This window comes from Cyclopterus lumpus, chromosome 19 (assembly GCF_009769545.1).
Source record: "Cyclopterus lumpus isolate fCycLum1 chromosome 19, fCycLum1.pri, whole genome shotgun sequence".
NCBI classification, from domain to species: Eukaryota; Metazoa; Chordata; class Actinopteri; order Perciformes; family Cyclopteridae; genus Cyclopterus; species Cyclopterus lumpus.
This window is the reverse complement of record NC_046984.1, coordinates 10,750,434-10,768,815: the sequence shown is the minus strand read 5'-3', so window position 1 is coordinate 10,768,815 and position 18,382 is coordinate 10,750,434. Positions and strand designations below refer to the sequence as shown.

General features: G+C 42.3%; 1 protein-coding gene across 1 annotated transcript in view; it reads left to right on the top strand.

The window, feature by feature from the left end:
• atrnl1b (attractin-like 1b) overlaps positions 1 to 18,382 on the top strand; it is a 56,111-nt gene continuing 37,729 nt past the window's right edge. Inside the window, exons 1-18 of the mRNA XM_034558330.1 lie at positions 1 to 1,228; positions 4,563 to 4,646; positions 4,916 to 5,029; positions 5,259 to 5,387; positions 5,676 to 5,884; positions 6,517 to 6,691; positions 7,560 to 7,647; positions 8,109 to 8,370; positions 8,891 to 9,074; positions 9,182 to 9,336; positions 9,589 to 9,673; positions 9,827 to 10,041; positions 10,278 to 10,396; positions 10,547 to 10,679; positions 11,700 to 11,887; positions 13,171 to 13,384; positions 13,479 to 13,670; positions 17,635 to 17,868. Coding sequence (XP_034414221.1) covers positions 978 to 1,228; positions 4,563 to 4,646; positions 4,916 to 5,029; positions 5,259 to 5,387; positions 5,676 to 5,884; positions 6,517 to 6,691; positions 7,560 to 7,647; positions 8,109 to 8,370; positions 8,891 to 9,074; positions 9,182 to 9,336; positions 9,589 to 9,673; positions 9,827 to 10,041; positions 10,278 to 10,396; positions 10,547 to 10,679; positions 11,700 to 11,887; positions 13,171 to 13,384; positions 13,479 to 13,670; positions 17,635 to 17,868 — 3,031 coding nt within the window. The 5' untranslated portion in view covers positions 1 to 977. The remainder of the gene's footprint in view (positions 1,229 to 4,562; positions 4,647 to 4,915; positions 5,030 to 5,258; positions 5,388 to 5,675; positions 5,885 to 6,516; positions 6,692 to 7,559; positions 7,648 to 8,108; positions 8,371 to 8,890; positions 9,075 to 9,181; positions 9,337 to 9,588; positions 9,674 to 9,826; positions 10,042 to 10,277; positions 10,397 to 10,546; positions 10,680 to 11,699; positions 11,888 to 13,170; positions 13,385 to 13,478; positions 13,671 to 17,634; positions 17,869 to 18,382) is intronic.

The window sequence follows — 18,382 nt, the reverse complement described above, 5'->3', positions numbered from 1 at the left end:
ACGCACGCGCAGCCTGTGTTTAGTTTTTTCCAACCTGATGAACTGTCTAGTGTCGCCGCGCTAGCAAGCTCGGTTATTCTCATTGTTTTGAGAGCGACAGCGGTGTTTTTCTTCTTCATTTGTATGCATCTCTCCACGGGAATACAAGGAAACGCCGCCACACACCGCTTGTCAACGAAGTCACCGCTTGAAGGTGCTCAAATCTGCTGTGGGAACAGACCAGTGGGGACCAACAACAGTTCAAAGTGTTTGCTCAATGCCCCCCTAGTCGGCAAGAATAGCCTTTCCAGTCCCCACATCACACCACATCCATGAGGACTGCGGCAGCCTTTCGCACCGGGTCAAGGGCTGCGACACCGCGACCCCTTTGTTCTCCCGTGGCAAAGATCCGGCTGAATTAACGGCGGTTTGTGAGAAGGACCATCGCATGTTGCAACGCACACCCCGGGTTCAGTCTGACGGGTTGTTTACGCGTTAAAATGGCTGCTGAAATGGCATCTGGGAGAGAGGGGTCTTGAACCAATGCAGTAAACGTTACGTTACCCAGCTGAGGGACACACTGTAAATAAGCCCCGCGTGCTAAACGCGTTACGTGCACGGTCTTCAAACGAGCTAGCTACCTAATTAGCTTCAGCCGAATGGTCGTCTTTTTCGGTAGGTTATCCCCAGAAGAGGAAGGGTGAAGGGAATTCCTCCCACTCCCGAGTCTACGCGTGCGGTTAAACAAGCAGCCCCTTAAAAAAAAGAAAAAGAAACCTCTCCACTAACGTCACGTTTTATTACTCCGCCGCGTTGCTTCGTAAACAGGCTCCGCTTAGCCTCAATGCGAATATGCAGAATATTCAGCGAATACGCAGGACTTGTTTGTTGTAACTGAGCCCGTCCGGAGCAGCCGCGGCTCTCTCTCTCTCTCTCTCCCCGAAAGCAGACGTCGAGGCCCCGGTCTTTTCCTCGGCTCGGTCGACCTGGCGAACAAAATGCATCCCGGGGGGAGATGTACGACGGAAGTCTTTGTTTTTGGACCTAAACTCGCCACCCACGGCGATCTGCGGGCTATCAACAGATACCTGGTGGTCTATGTGTTGTTTTACTTCGTGCTGGCCACACACACCTCTCCGGCCAAACCGTGCGACAAGAACTGTCTCTCCGGAAAATGTATCAACGGATCCTGCATCTGTGACCGAGGATGGGTCGGAGACCAGTGCCAGCACTGCCAAGGGAGGTTCAAGTAAGTGGCCATGCACTTAAACCTCATTTCCCAACACCAGGTTACTTGTTGTGTCACTGTTAATTAAAGTAAATTGGGAGCTGATATAATCCAGTAGTGTCTGTTTCCCGTCAAACGGTGTCAGTGGAGATCACTCGGCAAACAGACCAAGTTAATGAAAAAACTTAACAAGATAATACCCACTTTAGACTTTAAATCATACTTCATACTTCTGAATGAGCTAGCAGCCTCAGCAGACCTGTTGAGCTCACGTCTTATTTATAATATATATTAATATGTGACAAGCATCTTCATGAACATGCTTGGAACTAGTCAAAGCTTTGATAATGGGGAATCCAAGATGTAATATTTTAGGTTCTGATGCAGTTCATTGTTTTCATCCTCCTTGATTGATCGTTTGGTCTATAACATGTTAGAAAAAGGGACCATCAAAATGTCCTAAAGCCCACAGTGACTTATTCAAATTGCTTGTTGACCAAAACTACAATATAATTTCTCTCTTTGCCTGTGGCCTACCTCAGTCCTTCAATTAGTAGTTTTTAATTTATATGTGTTCACTGGAGATCTAGACATGTGTTACCCACATGTCTGATGTTGATGAGTAAAGGAATGAGTGCCATTATCTTGCACACATGTAAGCATAGATCAGAAAACCAAGACTCTTAACAATCACTGTTATAGTGACTTACAGCCTGATGCATTTGCATTGATTCCAAATAAAATAGTTAAAAGAATATTGTTCTTCTTTGAACTGAGAAAGAAGCCTAAAGTCGGTTTTAGGAAAATTCTGCAATTAATTGATTTAGCCGTGCACCCTATATGATGGTAATGTACATTGTTCCTGAATTGGAAGACTATCGGTGTCGATCAGCACAGGTGTCAACCCCACAATAGGTGCAATTAGTTAAAGATTAGGTGCACATAATAGTTGAGTGACCTAAGAATAAACGCCAAACTGATAATATCTTGAGTGACTCTTGACAGGTGCAATTTAATGGCTCTTCAGTCCACCTGAGGTGCACTCTGTGCTACAGAAGTGCTCTGATCACAGTAATTACCATGGCCCTGATGTGCCTGTGGGTATGTATGGGTTGTCATCAGGCATATTGTCAGGGAATAACCTCCTTCACCGAGAGACAAACCACTAACATGTTAGAATTGAACTGTCAGCTTCTCTGTAGTCAGTGGAATGGGGAACTACATCACGGTTAATACATGACCAATTACACATTGCTGCATAAACAGGCGGTGGCTTATCTCAAAAGAAGTTTCAAATGCTACTAAAAAAAAAAGAAGAAAGAAAGTAAATCGGCATCACATATTATTTCTTGTTTATGATACGTTGTTAGGTCTGATTTTAAGGACCGGACATCACAGTGGCCAGTAGGAACACAAAGTATTGAAATGTTAAGGGACAGTCACGGGGGAATATGTTTTCAATGGGAAGCCCAAAGTGCTGCATGAAAGTTTCATCACTCTTGTTGATGTCTGCAACGCCATAACTCATTGCTGGTTGCATGCTGCTGGGTGTTTGTATCATCAAGTGTTCACCTCGATCAATAGTCTTTGCATCCGTAGGTGTCAAGATCATATAAAATGCATAACATTGCATCTTTATGAGAGTGCAACCCATCTTTAGGCCATTGTCCTGTCAAAACCTCAACATTGAAAGTAATCTTATATCATGCTCTGCATTAAACCAATTCGTGGACATAAAAGAGAATAAGATTCGGTTCCTGTGTTACTCAGACCACCCACGAGAGCCGGTATGTATTTGTGAAGCTCGCCGAGTCAGAAATAAAAGAACCACGGCTCTCAGTCTTTCTGTGATGTCGAGGCCTGAATGTTATCAACAGATACTCATTGTGTGGATTCATGGAGTATTTGGCACAGCTTTGATATCCAAATTAGTTTTTTTTATCAAAGTTGAATCTGTTGCAAACCAGAAAATACATCACTGTGTCGAAAAAATAGTTTTAGGTTGTCTGTCTCCTCCTATCTGTCTTCCTTGTGACGGATGCATTTCAATTTAAAGTAATTTATTCACAGTGTACATCATTTGGGGTGTACCTTTCTGCCATCCTCCATGCTGGTGTTTTTGTTCATTATTTATACATTTTTCAATATTTCGGTTTCATCATCATCTTTTATTTAATTAATTTTATTTATTCATTCGTGGTTCCTTTTTTGTTTCTATTATCTCCTCTGACCTTCTTTGCTATTATTACTATTTTTATTTCATTGTTACGTCGACATGCATTCCTGAAAACAACAGACAGAAGGGGTGAAGACTTAATGTAAATTGTTTACAAGCTTTCTCCACCTCCGACTCTTCTGCTCTGCTTCTTTATCTCGTATGGAATCAATAACCTTTTGTGTTGAACTTGAACCTCAAAGACAGGAAGGGAAGGGTGGGAGGCGGTTCGGGATGTCAGTATAAGAAGAGAAAAATGGAAAGAGTCATACTGCTTAAATTGAACTTGGTGTGACTGAAATCTGTCCTTCAATAAAATATACATACATAACAAACTAGCATTGTGACACAATACTCTGGTCTTTTGCGTGAAGAATTTTGAAATATTGTTTCCTGTGTCAGGCTTAAGGCATTAGCAGAAAGGAGCAGATGAACCTTTTTTAAGAGACAGATGATTGAATATTTTGGTCGACAGTGATGGGCTTTATGCGCTGACCGACGTAGGGAATTTAATGTAATGTGTGACACTGTAGTTGGACATCTGAGTTTGAACCAGCACACGACAGCGGCCTGGTCTCAAGAGCTGGGTGGTTTTCACGAAGAAATGCAGTTGTCATTTGTCAAATTTGATACTCTCAAAAAATACTTTTATACAATATTTGAAAACATCAAGTTACACAACACTTCTCAATGCAGGTGAGGAGACACAAAATGTGATTTGGGGCCGTTTCTGATGAGTGGTGGGACCACTGATTGGGTGTCAGTGCTGCTCTAGGGCTGCTTAGGGATATGAAATGCTATTTATGAAAAAGAAAACATTTTAAACCACAACATTTATTTAATATTTACGCATCTTATGTCTCAGAGGAACTCCTGGCTTTGAGGCAACACAACATATTAGATAATCACTTGTGGTCAAAGGTGCTCTTGCTTCCTCTACTTTCATAGCCATAACTTATTTCACAGCTGAAAATACAGACTGTGCGTTTAGCCCATTTATTGTGAATCTTACATGCAAAGCCATCGGAGGAACTGTTTGTCTGGTATTTAAAATGCACTTCTCTGATTTGACTTTCCATGTTCTACACAAGGAAACATATTACTACTTTGCTGACTGTGCCGGCGTCTGTGATCTTTCAGGTTGACGGAGCCCTCAGGATACCTCACCGATGGTCCAATCAACTACAAGTACAAAACAAAGTGCACCTGGCTCATTGAGGGCTAGTAAGTACTTTTGTAAATTGCCACGTTCTACTGAAGCTGAGTCCACGGCCAAATTGAATTATGTAGCATAAAACTGATTAATGCGATTTAAAATGAGCCAATCAGCAGCCCTGTTGTGTACTTCTGTTATGTTTGTATCCATTAATTATTTTATAATTGGAAATATGGCCTTTGTGTCTGAACTCCGCAGTACCTCGAAAAATAATCTGTATGTTATTTAAATGTTTATGCATGAAACCTAAACCCTTATTTTATTGTTTCGTCCGCAGTCCAAATGCAGTTCTTCGGTTAAGATTTAACCACTTTGCCACAGAATGTAGTTGGGACCACATGTACGTATATGACGGAGACTCGATATATGCCCCCCTGGTTGCTGTGTTCAGGTGAGAAAGTTTAATGCATGGGTATTACTTCTAAATGGCAAATAAGTATTGGTTGGAAGGATGTTTTTTAAGACATGGCCATGATTATGTGGCTGTTTTAATTTGCTCTTCACTTATTGCAGCATGTGTCTGGTCATTCTGATTTAGCAGAGAGTTGTGGGTTTGTTTCTGTAACTTGTGTGCATTTGTGAGAAAGTGACGCCAATGAATTTTCTGCACTTCTGTACAGCGGCCTCATCGTGCCGGAGATCAGAGGAAACGAGACGGTTCCTGAGGTGGAGACGACTTCAGGCTACGCACTACTACACTTTTTCAGCGATGCTGCCTACAACCTCACAGGCTTTGAGATATTTTATTCGTACGTATCCTGGCGCTCTATTTGAACTTGAACTACAAGCAAAACATGATATAAAACCATTCATTGTTTCTACTTTTAGAGTTGGATTCCTCAGCATGAACATTGCTGTTTGGTTTCAGGCCATTTTTCAGGCTTTCATTGATGCGTCTAACTTATTTTAAAACTGTAGTTGGCAGTTTTTCAGTTCCTTTTAGTTTTGGTAAAATGCTTCTGAATCCCTGCTCTGTGTGTGGCCTAAATAGTGCATGTGGTGTTGGCTAAGCAAAAAAACATTCTATTTCTATCCAGGATCAACTCGTGCCCCAATAACTGCTCTGGCCACGGGAAGTGCACCCCTGGTAACTCGGCCGCCAGCAGAGTGTACTGTGAATGTGACAAGTACTGGAAAGGCGAGGCCTGTGACATCCCTTACTGCAGGAACAACTGCGGCAGCCCCGACCACGGCTACTGCGACCTCACCGGGGAGAAGTTGTGCGTCTGCAATGAAAGCTGGCAAGGTACCAGTAAGCTTGGATGTCTGCAAATGTCCAGATCCACAAAGACTGCCTTAAACCAATTACAATGCCATTGTTCTGGCACAACACTTTTTTTTTGTGGAATTTAATTGTCAGGAAGGAAAACACTGACTGATGAACTATATGCAACATACTTTTGCAATCACAGGTTGTTAAAGTGCTGTCTCTCCTCCCATGTCGGCTGTAGCATTGTGTCAGAAGATGTATTGAGGAACGTATTAGCAGACGAGTGTGAACAGCTGTGTTGATTTGTGTCATAATGCTGATTGGTAACACTCCGATAAGCCTTGTGGCAGAGCGTTATTATGTGCCTCCAGCTGGAGGGAAACGTGATGAAACTTGACAGAATCATTAGCAACGGCATGCGTTTTTTTTTTTCTTCTCCAGCACAACCTTCCTTCACACACAGTTTAGCATATTCACGCCTCATTGCCTGTCATGTTTAGTTAAGGACTTGTTGTTTAGTTTTGAGAGCGGTTGCTCTTCAAAGTTTCTCTGAGTAGGAATGAAAGTATGTGAAAGAGATTCGGCATTTCTTATGAATGCATGAACATTGTTGTTTACTTCCAACTCGAGCCTTTGGGCTGAAATTCCTTTCTCATGTTGTCTTGTAGGTCCAGACTGCTCGCTCACTGTACCTTCAACCGAGTCCTTCTGGGTGCTACCAAGCGTCAAGCCCTTTGGCACGTCACTCGCCAGAGCTTCCCAGAAGGCCGTGGTTCAAGAAAAGGTCATGTGGGTGGTGGGTGGATACACCTTCAACTACAGCTCCTTCCAGATGATTCTCAAGTAGGTCATAGCACAGCATGTCCCAAAGTCTTCCACAAGCATGAGTGTTTCTCCAAGGTCCAATGGAGATCAACAAAAAACAAATGTATCCTCTTCGTTGGAGTTTTTAAGTTTTCATCGTTTTCTTTTGCTCCATTAAAAGCCCCAGTCTCAGATTATGTCCTGGCTGTGCCCTTACTTTGAATGATAAACTAAGCAACAACTGCTAAAAGAAGAAGTGCAGAAAAGCTGGTGGCTTCTCAGGTTACTATCAGTCCCTTCTGGTCCCTTGAGAAAACAACAACCTAGTTTTGGGGCTAATTTTTACACTTTGTCAAAACTGGCAAGTTCAGGTTTCAATTGTATGCTTTATGAATGCATAGGTGGTGCATTCACTTAGCTAAATTAATAATTTAGTATTTAGTGTTCTTGGATGACTCCAGATAAAATGCAGAACTGACTTCGGTGCTGCTGAGTCATATCCTGGCTCAGAGTTAAGGGAAATTGTTTGTCTTCATTGGGTGGACAAGCTCTCTCCATCTGCTCCAGTTCTGTGTTCATCATCAGGTGCTATGATTCCTGAGGAAAATTGATTTCTAGAATAAACAACCAAAGTGGGATGATGAAACCAGGTGTCCTGTTTTATTGTGCATGCCCACAAACATTTATTCTCCCGTGTTCATCCATGTGCAAAACCTTGAGCGAAACAAAAGTAGTTCCTCTCTCTGGAAGACTAAAGCGTTACCCTTGGCATGAAGGAAACTGCTGCCTTTTGCGATTTTTAAATCAGCTGATCATTAGTTCAAAATAAAATGTACGTGAAGGGACGAGCTACATTTATGTGGTTGTAATGCATTAAAGCGTAATATTCTGTTGCTTTCCTCTGCAGCTACAACCTAGAGAGTGGCATCTGGAACACAGTTCCCATCAACAGTGGCCCTGTGCCAAGATACGGCCACTCACTTGCTGCCTACCAGGTAAACACACACCGATAAGGCTCAATCGCTCAGGTTAAAAATAGACTTCAATGGACAGAGGAGGGAGGGGTGGGGGGGGGGAATTAGAATTGGGGACGAACATGCCACACATGTCACTTTGAAAGTGAAACTGCTAATTGTTAGTATTAGCATGTCATCTTCAAATAACGACATGTCTTTAAACACCAAGCTTAGAGACATACCTGTATATCTATAATTACTGGGAAAAAAAGATTGTTAGTCTGCAATATTCCCTTTATTATCATAAGCAAGTTGTATGACCTGTGACTATAAATTTAACAGTAAGTAGATAAATGTATTTTAACTAAACAGTCTTGTTTGAAAAGGTGCATTTTATAACATTATGTTTTGACAAAAGTTAGCGTTTCATTTCACTTTTATTACAGCACGCATCAGCTTCTCTGCACGCTTGTTTAACCACTCAACTCTGCTCTTTTCAGGATGATATCTATATGTTTGGTGGGAAACTGGAGGCGGGCTGGGGTAATGTGACAGACGAGCTGTGGGTGTTCAACATACCCAGTCGGACGTGGCAGCGGAGAAACCCCGTGGTTGGCCCGCCGGCCCAGGCTCAGATTTACGCTGTGGAGGGTCATTTAGCCCACTGCGTTCCACTAGAGGAGGGCGAGGCCATTATGCTGGTCATCTTTGGCTACTCTCCCATCTACAGCTATGTCAGCAACGTCCAGGAGTACAACCTGAGTGAGTTTGTTTCTCACTCTTATCAGCTCTCTACATTTTATATCCCTATCATCGAATCACATCATGTACATTGTAGGAAAAGGTATCCGCTTTGGACTTCTATTTTCTTTAATACATTACAAAACAGACGGCTTCCATTGACAGTGATACGTCCTCTCCTAATGGGAGAATACAAGTTCACTCAACTTTTCCTTTGCATAATGTTTTGATCATACTAAGCTCAATTTCAAAGCCACAGCAGTCAATTAGAATATGGTTTGAAAGGGAAATTTCTACAATGCTTTGGAATCCATTTTTGTTATTGAAAACCTTCCAGCAAAATGTGTTGAGACTCCACAAAGAAAGAAAAAGAAAAAAAAATATAATATATATATATATATATATATATATATATATATATATATATATATATATATATATATAATATGAGAACATTTTAAAGGTGATAAGCCCAGTTGTTTCCAAATGATTGTTGTCTTTCTTCTGCATTAAAAGCTTCCTGTATTTGTGTCCTCGTCAGGGTCCAACACGTGGCTGGTGCCCGAGACTACAGGCGCCGTTCCCCAGGGAGGTTACGGCCACAGCAGCACGTATGACAGTGCCAGTGGTAGTGTGTATGTTCATGGAGGCTATAAGGCGCTGCCTGCCAACAAATATGGCCTTGTTGATGACCTCTACCGCTACGACGTTAACACACGGACATGGTAAATCAACAGATATATTCATTATGCATTCTTATCTTTGTACACTGTTTGTTAAATTGTTTCTTGTTACTCTTGCCCTTGAAACACTTGTCATGCGTGTGTTCCAGGTTCATTCTGAGAGAGAGCGGCTTTCCACGGTACATGCACTCAGCTGTGCTCCTGAGCGGCACCCTGCTCGTCTTTGGCGGCAACACGCACAACGACACATCCCTCAGCAATGGCGCCAAGTGTTTCTCCGCTGACTTCCTTGCCTACGACATTGGTAGGACTCTAGTATTATTCTGGACATCATAAGATAAGATAATCCTTTATTAGTCCCGCAGTGGGGACATTTACAGGATTACAGCAGCAAAGGGGTAAAGTGCACACTAGAGACATAGTGTGCCACGACTTGAATGGTGACCTCTCTAGTGGGGTCAATAGCTGATATAATGTTTTTTAAAAACCTTCTCTGTAATAAGCACAAAGACAAACCGGCTTCTCTCTGACGTATCCCGCCTCATGTTTTCCTCAGCTTGTGATGAGTGGAGGGTCCTGCCGAAACCAGACCTGCACAGAGATGTCAACCGCTTTGGTCACTCTGCTGTGGTCAGCAATGGGTGAGTCTCTCTTGGAAGCTCTAAAACACACTAGACAGAAGCTTTATTAAAAACTAAAGGTCCCCCGCCCCCTTTATACAAATAGAACAAGCAAGTTTTTCTTTATTGTTGTTCCTCCTTTTTTTTATACTCTGTTGTCACGTTTTCTTTCAGGTCCATGTATGTGTTTGGGGGCTTCTCCGGAGTGCTGCTCAACGATGTGCTTGTTTACCGACCCCCCAGCTGCCAGGCCTTCTTGGCAGAGGAGGGGTGTGTAAAGGCTGGGCCAGGGGTCCGCTGCATCTGGAGCAGAGGCCGCTGTCTCCCCTGGGAACCCAGCATGGCGAACGGGAGCCTCATTCCTGCCCCATTCTGCCCCCCTAAAGCTGGTGAGAGAGACAAACACCCAACTTTTTGTTGCATATTTATCAGAGCTTTTATTTCTTCTTGATTCCTGCTTGACACTTTTTTGCAGAAATAACGTTTCTGCAAAAACAGAACGTTGTTCTGTTCTTCCACACTTCTCCTCCAGAGTGACAATTAGTTAAATGCAAGCTTAGTTAAAAAGACACAGTTTACGTTCTTATTCCTGAGCCAGCCATTTAAAATTAGATATCTTTTTCAGTCACAGTGGACGAGCGTTGCTACCGGTTCTCAGACTGCGCCAGCTGTACAGCCAACACCAACGGGTGCCAGTGGTGTGATGACAAGAAGTGCATCTCCGCCTCCAGCAACTGCACCTCAGTGAGTGGTCCAACAGGGGGCGTCGGAGCACTTCTGGGCCTCTGACTCAGTCGCGCTGAAACTACACTTCAACACTTTCAGATCCATCTGAAATTCAAAGCTTCTGTTAACCGTCCTGTCTTTTCTATTCTCTCCTTCCTTTTTCTGTAGAACGTGAGCAACTTCACCGAGTGTCCAGTGCGGAACGAGCAGGTGTGCAGCAAGCTCGCCAACTGCAAGAGCTGCTCGCTGAATCTCTACTGTCAGTGGGATCAGAATCAGTCAGAGTGCCACGCTTTGCCAGGTAAGATGGACGTGATATCTGATGTAAGAGTTATCACTTCATAACACAAAGCACTTAACTTGTGTACACTGTATTGAATGCCTCCGCCGACATTCAGACCTGAACAGTTATTCATTAAGTTTAGTATTTTTACATTGTATTGTAAACGGCATTTGGTATTTGCAGGGATGTACTTTCAAGACGTCATCCTGATGTTGTTTATCAGTTCTGGCAGATTATTAAATGTACCGCTCACCTTCTACTCCCCCGCCCGAATGTTGACTCAGGCTGAATCTGAAGAATTGTTGGAGTCACTTTATCCATAATTTTCAGTTTGTGAAGCCTTGTCGCCTAAAGGCTTGTTGGAGCAGTGGGAGCTGCACATTGTGTGTGTGTGTGTGTGTGCATGTGTGTGTGTGTGTGTGTGTGTGTGTGTGTGTGTGTGTGTGATGCCTAAAATGGATACATGCGGCCGTCCACATGCACGCACACATTTAAATGAGAATCACCATATTTTTATGAGAGCATTAATTAACTGGCAATTTGGCTTCCAAAAACCACTCCATCTCTCTGAGGCAAATAAGTTCAGATTACATCCCTAAGTTTTGCAAGAAAAACTTCTTGCTATTTGCGTACATGATGTTTTATAGCATGGTGCCCCCTGTTGAGCGGTATTAAGCTAATGGTTTAATCGGTATCGGCCGATACCCAAAGCTCAGGTATCGATATTGGGACTGATTAAGCAGTGCATCCCTAGGAAATGCAACAAAAACCCACAGTACACAACCTGCTTTGCACCAAATGGCAGACGAATGAAGTGAGATACTTGATGGTCGACAGCGTGGAGCATTTTAAAGGCTAAATAATTAGATGTGATGACGATGTGTGAAAAACTTGTTTCCCCCCCCTAACAAGTAATTGCAGGTAAATACATTTTATGTCCTACAAATGAAAGGGAGAGAAGGACTATGTCGTCACTACCACAATGGCATGTCTTGCCCATGGCTCATACACCATACTCTTTTCTTTCCTTTTTTCCAGCCCAGCAGTGCAGTGAGGGATGGAGCCAGGTGGGGGAAGCCTGCCTGAGGATCAACTCCAGCCGCGAGAGTTATGACAACGCCCAACACTACTGCAAAAACCTCAATGGAAACATCGCTTCACTCACCACCTCCAAACAGGTGGACTTTGTGATCGAGGAACTGGAGAAGCTCCAGCGACAAGACACGGTAAATAAATCTTTTAATGTAAATACTGTATCAAAACAAAGTCCGATATTATTACAGGCATCAGCAGGAGACGGCTGATTTGGTATGCAGCTTACAATTTGGATTTTAGCTGACGGAAGAGAACAGGGAGTGATTTTCTGCTGGTCGAGCCTGTCAGCAACTCTGAGTTATGCATTCTGTGATGATTGTGTCCTGATCAGCTTTGTACATGCGCCCGCTCTGTTTTCCGTCTGATTGCAGCTCTGCTTTTAGCTTGTGTAATTTGTGTCTTTCTACCGATTTTTGTCATCAAATTGTTTCCACTTTGCGCTAACGATATGGTTTGTTTTTGACTGACAACTAGACAACAATGCTATGCCGACATTTCTGAGATACAGCACCTGACAAATATGCTAATCAGCACCTCACTTAGTTTTGTTTTGCCTTGTTTGAAATTGTTGCACCTTTTTGTAACACCGTCACAGTTTTTTTCCTTCTGCTTTATATAACACACCAGGGCCACATGACTCACCGTCTGTAACAACGATCATAAGCACATATCCAATGCAGTGTCGGGTTTGCGTTTACTTTTCACTTTGATAAAGAGTATAACTTTGAAATTCTTTTGCTTTTATAATGTGTTTCTGAATAAGTACAAATTATTAACACATTAACGAGCATCTGTGATTGAAATTCAACATGTGCGCGAGTTTTTTGCCATTTGACCATCCTCGAGTTCACATTTTCAGGAGCGACTAGGCTCCAAAATTCTTCTGACCCATTCTGTGATATGCTGCAACTTAAGATGCCCAGTCGGCCTCGCAACACAGTTGAGAACGGCGCATAAATCCTAGCTTATACATTTTGATTTGTTCATTGAAACCAAAAATACATTGTCATAATTGAAGCCTCCTCATCTTTAACGAAAAAGATTAAAATGCTCTTTTGGGCAAACACTCACCGTGTCATCTGAAAGATAATTGTGGAGTCGACTGATGATTTTACTTTGGCTGCTCTATTCATTAGGACGTCATTTGTTGTCAGTCTGCCTGGTTGAAATGTGCCTGTTTGATCCAAACAGAAACTTGGCACGCCACTTCCCATCATTTCCCCATTACATTACAAGTTGAATCCTGAAGGCAAATAAGTAATCACATCTGTGAAATTATTTTCTGTAGACTTTTAATGGCATTCTTGGTTCCTTGGTGTAAATGGCATGCTGGAGCAGAAAGGGAGGCAGAGTTGTGATGTCGTATCGTACATTTTGTTGTCCACGTTTGAAGCCTTTTGCCGTTTCTCCACAGCGGCTGTCTCCCTGGGTGGGCCTGAGAAAAATCAACGTGTCGTACTGGGGTTGGGAGGACATGTCTCCCTTCACCAACAGCAGCCTGCGCTGGCTACCTGGCGAGCCCAGCGACTCTGGTTTCTGTGCCTACCTGGAGGAGCCTCAGGTGTCAGGCCTGAGGGCCAATCCATGCACCGCCACTGCCCACGGCCTCATCTGTGAAAAAGCTACCGGTGAGAGTCGCTCGCAAGTACATCCAACATTAATATGTTATTTGTTTGTAACAATACATAGGAATTACAGTCTGTCTTTCCCTTTCCTGTCCAGGAAACCCCAATCAGAGTACCCGTCCTGCCTGTAAGAAGCCTTGCTCGCTGCACACCAATTGTGCCAACTGTACCAGCCAGGCCATGGAGTGTATGTGGTGTGGCAGTACGCAGCGCTGCGTCGACTCAACCGCCTATGTCATCTCTTTTCCCTATGGCCAGTGCCTGGAGTGGCAGACTGGAGATTGCGTGGGTAAGTGTCTTTTACTCATCTTAACCTAGATGAGACTTTTTTGAAGTCTCTGGTCTGGCATTAAGGTGGTCAGCAACCAGTTTTCTGGAAGCAGTCAATATTCATCACTGCCAGTAAAGAGGTTAAGGGGGAAAAAACGATCTCAAGTGGAAGGTGTTTGTGTCGGAGGGAAAATGGTACGAGTTTCATGTGATTGGCTTTGGTAGCAGGTTTTTTTCTCTCTTTGTAATGGCCAATTACTCGTGTGTGTGTGTGTGTGTGTGTGTGTGCGTGTGTGTATATATGTTAGATTTCCCTGTTGACCATGCTGCAGAGGGACTGTTACTGTTAGCTGGCCTTAAGTGGTTTAAAGACATGGAGCCGTTTCCCAGAAGCCTCCGAATAACTTCACTCAGAGAAACATGAAAGGGATGGCTGCACACACAGTAACGTTATTGTAGTTTGTGGAGTAAGATTCAGTAATGGATGAACCCAAAGCAACTTTGATAACTTTATCGTATAGTTGTGATGGATCCCTGTGCTGCAAAATGCTAATAGGCCAAAGTCCTGAGTATTAGAAATACACGGAATCAAAGTGCTCTCTTTTCGGGGTGGTACCATAATTATAATGGTCTTAATGCTCTTAAAGATTACTGTATGTAAATGCCCATGTCATATTTGTGGGTGTTTTGTGTGTATGTCACTTCAATTAATAATGAGCAACGTCACCATTTTGAAACATTTTTTATCCTTGAATATCCTCTACATGTTTTCTAGAGTTCATACTAGAATGTTAGCGCTTACTTTATCACCTTAATTCTTCATAAAACACAGATTACAAGGTGCTTTACACTCGATACAAACGATCAAAACAAGTGATGAAGAACATCGCAGCAAAAAAAAAAAAAAACAGGATTCTGTCTCTGGGTTGGACAGATAGTGTAATAGGTTTAGATTCAATCATGAAGCGATGTCTCGGGACAACAAAACACATCTCCTTCTTATTTGTTATCATGTCCAAAAGTAAATTAAATAAGTACCGGGCACAGACGGAGGTAAAGCGGTTGCCAGTATTTTCACTACACATTGGTAAGTTGATCAGAGAGCTCCCTCACCTGAAGGTCAGTGCAGTCGTTCAGGTAACCCAGAGACCTTTCTGTGCACTCTGGATATTTGTCCCTTTTGGCATGAAGGACAGAGAAGGGTATCTTTATAAATTCTCTGTGTATTTTCTCCTTTTTTCTTTTCGCTTTGTCCGACTTTGCTCCTTCACATTCACTTCCAAAAGTTTAAATCACCACTTGAGTCTTGAATTACCTCGCTTGCTATATTTCTTTCCTCTCGGTGCAAAGAGAGGCGCTTTTTTATTTTTTTATTATGCCAAGTACACGACGTGTACTTCAAACCACAGACCTCGGATAAATGGCCCGTTTTGGCTTTGAAAAAGCGCACTGTGATCCAATTTTGCAGATCTGACAAGTAAGTAGTTATTTTTTTCTGAGTTACTAATAGTTGGTAGTTTGTTTATTTGCTATCGAGAAGGGTTCTGTATTTATGACCTTGCACTGTAGTTCTAGTGGTTTCTACCAGTCCCCATGGAGGTAGTGATATCTCCTCAGCCTCTTCTACATCATATCTTACACATCTGTCAGGCCAAACCCGTCAACATCACATCTCTGCTGTGAACACACGGTCTATTTCATCAAAAAAAAGCAAATCCCCCAAAGCTGCATTTACTTCAGACAGAATTTTAAACATGCAAGGTCGAGTTGACTTTCTCTCTTTTCTCAGTGCATCTTCCTTCCTTGATTGGATCTTTTGATAACGGGCCTGGCCTGAGTGCTCCCTACTCCTCTGTTGCTCCTGCAGCTACGCTGTATGTGAGTAGACTAGAAACAATTAGTTGATTTCAAATTAATTGGCAATTCAGATAATTGCTACAATATTTCAGTCATCTTTCAAGCCAAAATGGCAAATATTTGCAGACTCCAGTTTTACACCGATACTGATATTGGATATTGGTCCGATACTGACCCAAATAACTGGATACGGCAGTGACAATAATCCGATCTAGTATCAAATAACATTATTTTAATAAATAGCATTTGAGAACATTTAAATCTATGTATTCATTTGTTATATTTTGTTAAAGTTAAAATCCATGGTTAAGCCTGATGTTGCCTTACACATAAAGAGAATGATCCCAATCACTTGCACACAGCGAGGCACACAGTTTATTGATTAAACAGCGGTGTCGGATTGGTGCGTCCAGAATATATGATAGTAAAATCTATCTGTGAGTTTTGGACTGTTGGTGGCATGATGTCATGAGGGAAACCCTTTCTTATTAGCTGATTGTTTTTTATGATGTTTCTATTGCCAAAAGAAAAGCCATGATTAAGTACGGTCAAATACTCATTCTGTATCTCTGCCATCGCGACGTTCACTAGTATAGTTTGGTCTATACTAGTAATCATCATATTTTAAGCCGACCTGGCTTGACCGCGTCTTCTGTGCAGAAAAAATTAATACCAGAGAAACATTTCTTTTAAACTGCTGAGAGCAGTTAGGATAAAGTATGTTGCAGGGTGCATTCAAAAGACATGTCAAGATATTTATATTGACGTAGCAAGGTTGTCATTTTCATCAATAATCTTTGTAGCCCACACTTTGCAAGCAGTGCAACAGTTTAAAGTAAATATAACGACAGGAGACGCCGGACAAGCAGAGTGGATGGAAAATAAACTGATCTCAAAAAGTCTGAGCCTCCAGAGTTTTACCTTCTTTTTCTTTTTTAAAGACTTTTTTTTAAAAAAAGAAGACATTTTGATGTCATTTGTGATTTCAACATTTAAAATTGCACTTGAAGGCTTCCAGAAATACATTCAGACCTGCCATTGCTGTTGAGAGACTTTGCTCCAGTGTGCAAACTGTTCACTGGATGATGCTTGTACATGCTTTGCTGTTCAGACTGCCGTCATAATCACCATTCAATTCATGTAACGGCTCCAGGCATTAGATTTAGTCCTTCACGCTCACACATATTGATTTATTTGTCTCAAACGTTGTGGAAAATGTGGATTTTGTTTACATGGCAGATTTTTGTATTTCAACATACTTTTGTGTCTTGAAGTGAAGAGTCTTCATCCAGCAGCTTCTTTTCTTTGACTGGTTATGTTAGTGAGAAATATGCCACATGCATCCTGTCGTCAAAACAAACTTAAATGGCTTTCGGTACTTTGTACCGATTGTTCTCTCGTCGTCATGGTTTCACATCCATTAGCGGGAGATTTGTTTGACATAAACTGAGGTAAAAGCACTCAGTGTTTGTCTCCTTTTGAAATTGAGTGTCTCAAGTGTCTATATAGCAGGCAAGAAGCGGCACTGAAACTTGTCAAGCAATTTAGTGGCATGAAAGTTCATCCTCCAGACTGACAAAACGCCATTCATTGGTCCTTTGGGTTCAGAGCGCCACTTCACACATCACATTTAAGCCTTTCATTGAACTTTGCTCAAGTCACTAACTTTTCATTGTCTCATTTCTGGATCCTTCGTGGCTCTCAATCAACTGTTAAATGCTCAGCACTTAATTCTTCTCTTAAATCTGTGGTCCTCGCAGCTCATCAGATAACCAGCTAGTGTTTTCAGCGCAACAAACATTAATGTTCCTGAATCTGCAGGTTGTCTGTTGAAAAGGCTTCCAGAAAATAAAACCCTGAAAGCAACCTCCTTCAGGATTTAGTTTACGGCAACATTGGGCCTTGTTTTTACAGTTAGCAGCCCGCGGTTTGTTTCAACACGCGTAAATACATTTTCAAATGAAAAGATGTAGACAAATTTGGCTAACGGTGGAAAATAAACACACTTTTGGATTTAAATCCTTGTTAAAAGAGCAGAGGAGTGCAAAAGGAATGGAAACGTTCTGATATGATACTGATATGAAATGCAATACTAGTGTCTCTTTCACCCTTCATCTCTCCTTTAGCCCAGAACTGTTCAGGCCTGCGGACATGTACCCAATGCTTGGAGCAGCCAGAGTGCGGCTGGTGTGGAGACCCCAGCAACACAGGGAAGGGCCTCTGCACTGAGGGGTCTTACCGAGGGCCAATGAAGAGACTGGCGAAGCAGGGCCAGCAGATACAGTCCGGGGACATGATCCTGGAGCCGGGCATCTGCCCCAAAGACAAGGGCTACGAGTGGGCCTTCATTCACTGCCCTGGTAAGGGGATCCACTTCCTGTTCGTCTTACACATCATTTGTCATCAGTGTATCTTCTTGAGAGGTTGTTGTTGTTGCCTTTTGACAGCCACGTCTTAAGTTTAAAAATATGTTCTTATGAAGGATTCATGTTGCAGCTTCCCTATGCAACTAATCCCTCCCTGCTGACTCTCTGCAACCTTATGCTGGTGGGCCATTTAATTCCCAGTCCATACACACACATCATGTAAGACGATGACATGGTTGTGATATGAGAATCTGAGGCGTGCTCAGTGGAATTATTAATGCGTAAAAAAAACTTGATAAATCTGAGTGACACGTAAAGCTGATATTTTTGCCTTATTATGGGTTTAAGCCTTTAGGTGCACATCTTAATGTATTTTGATTTAAATGTTTCATTCTCAATGGTGGAATTAATTGTAACGATTCATATTGACTAAAAATGAATACAAACAATGTTAAATAATAATTGCTTCTATTCTATTCATGTACATAGTCGTTTCCATTTGCTGTTG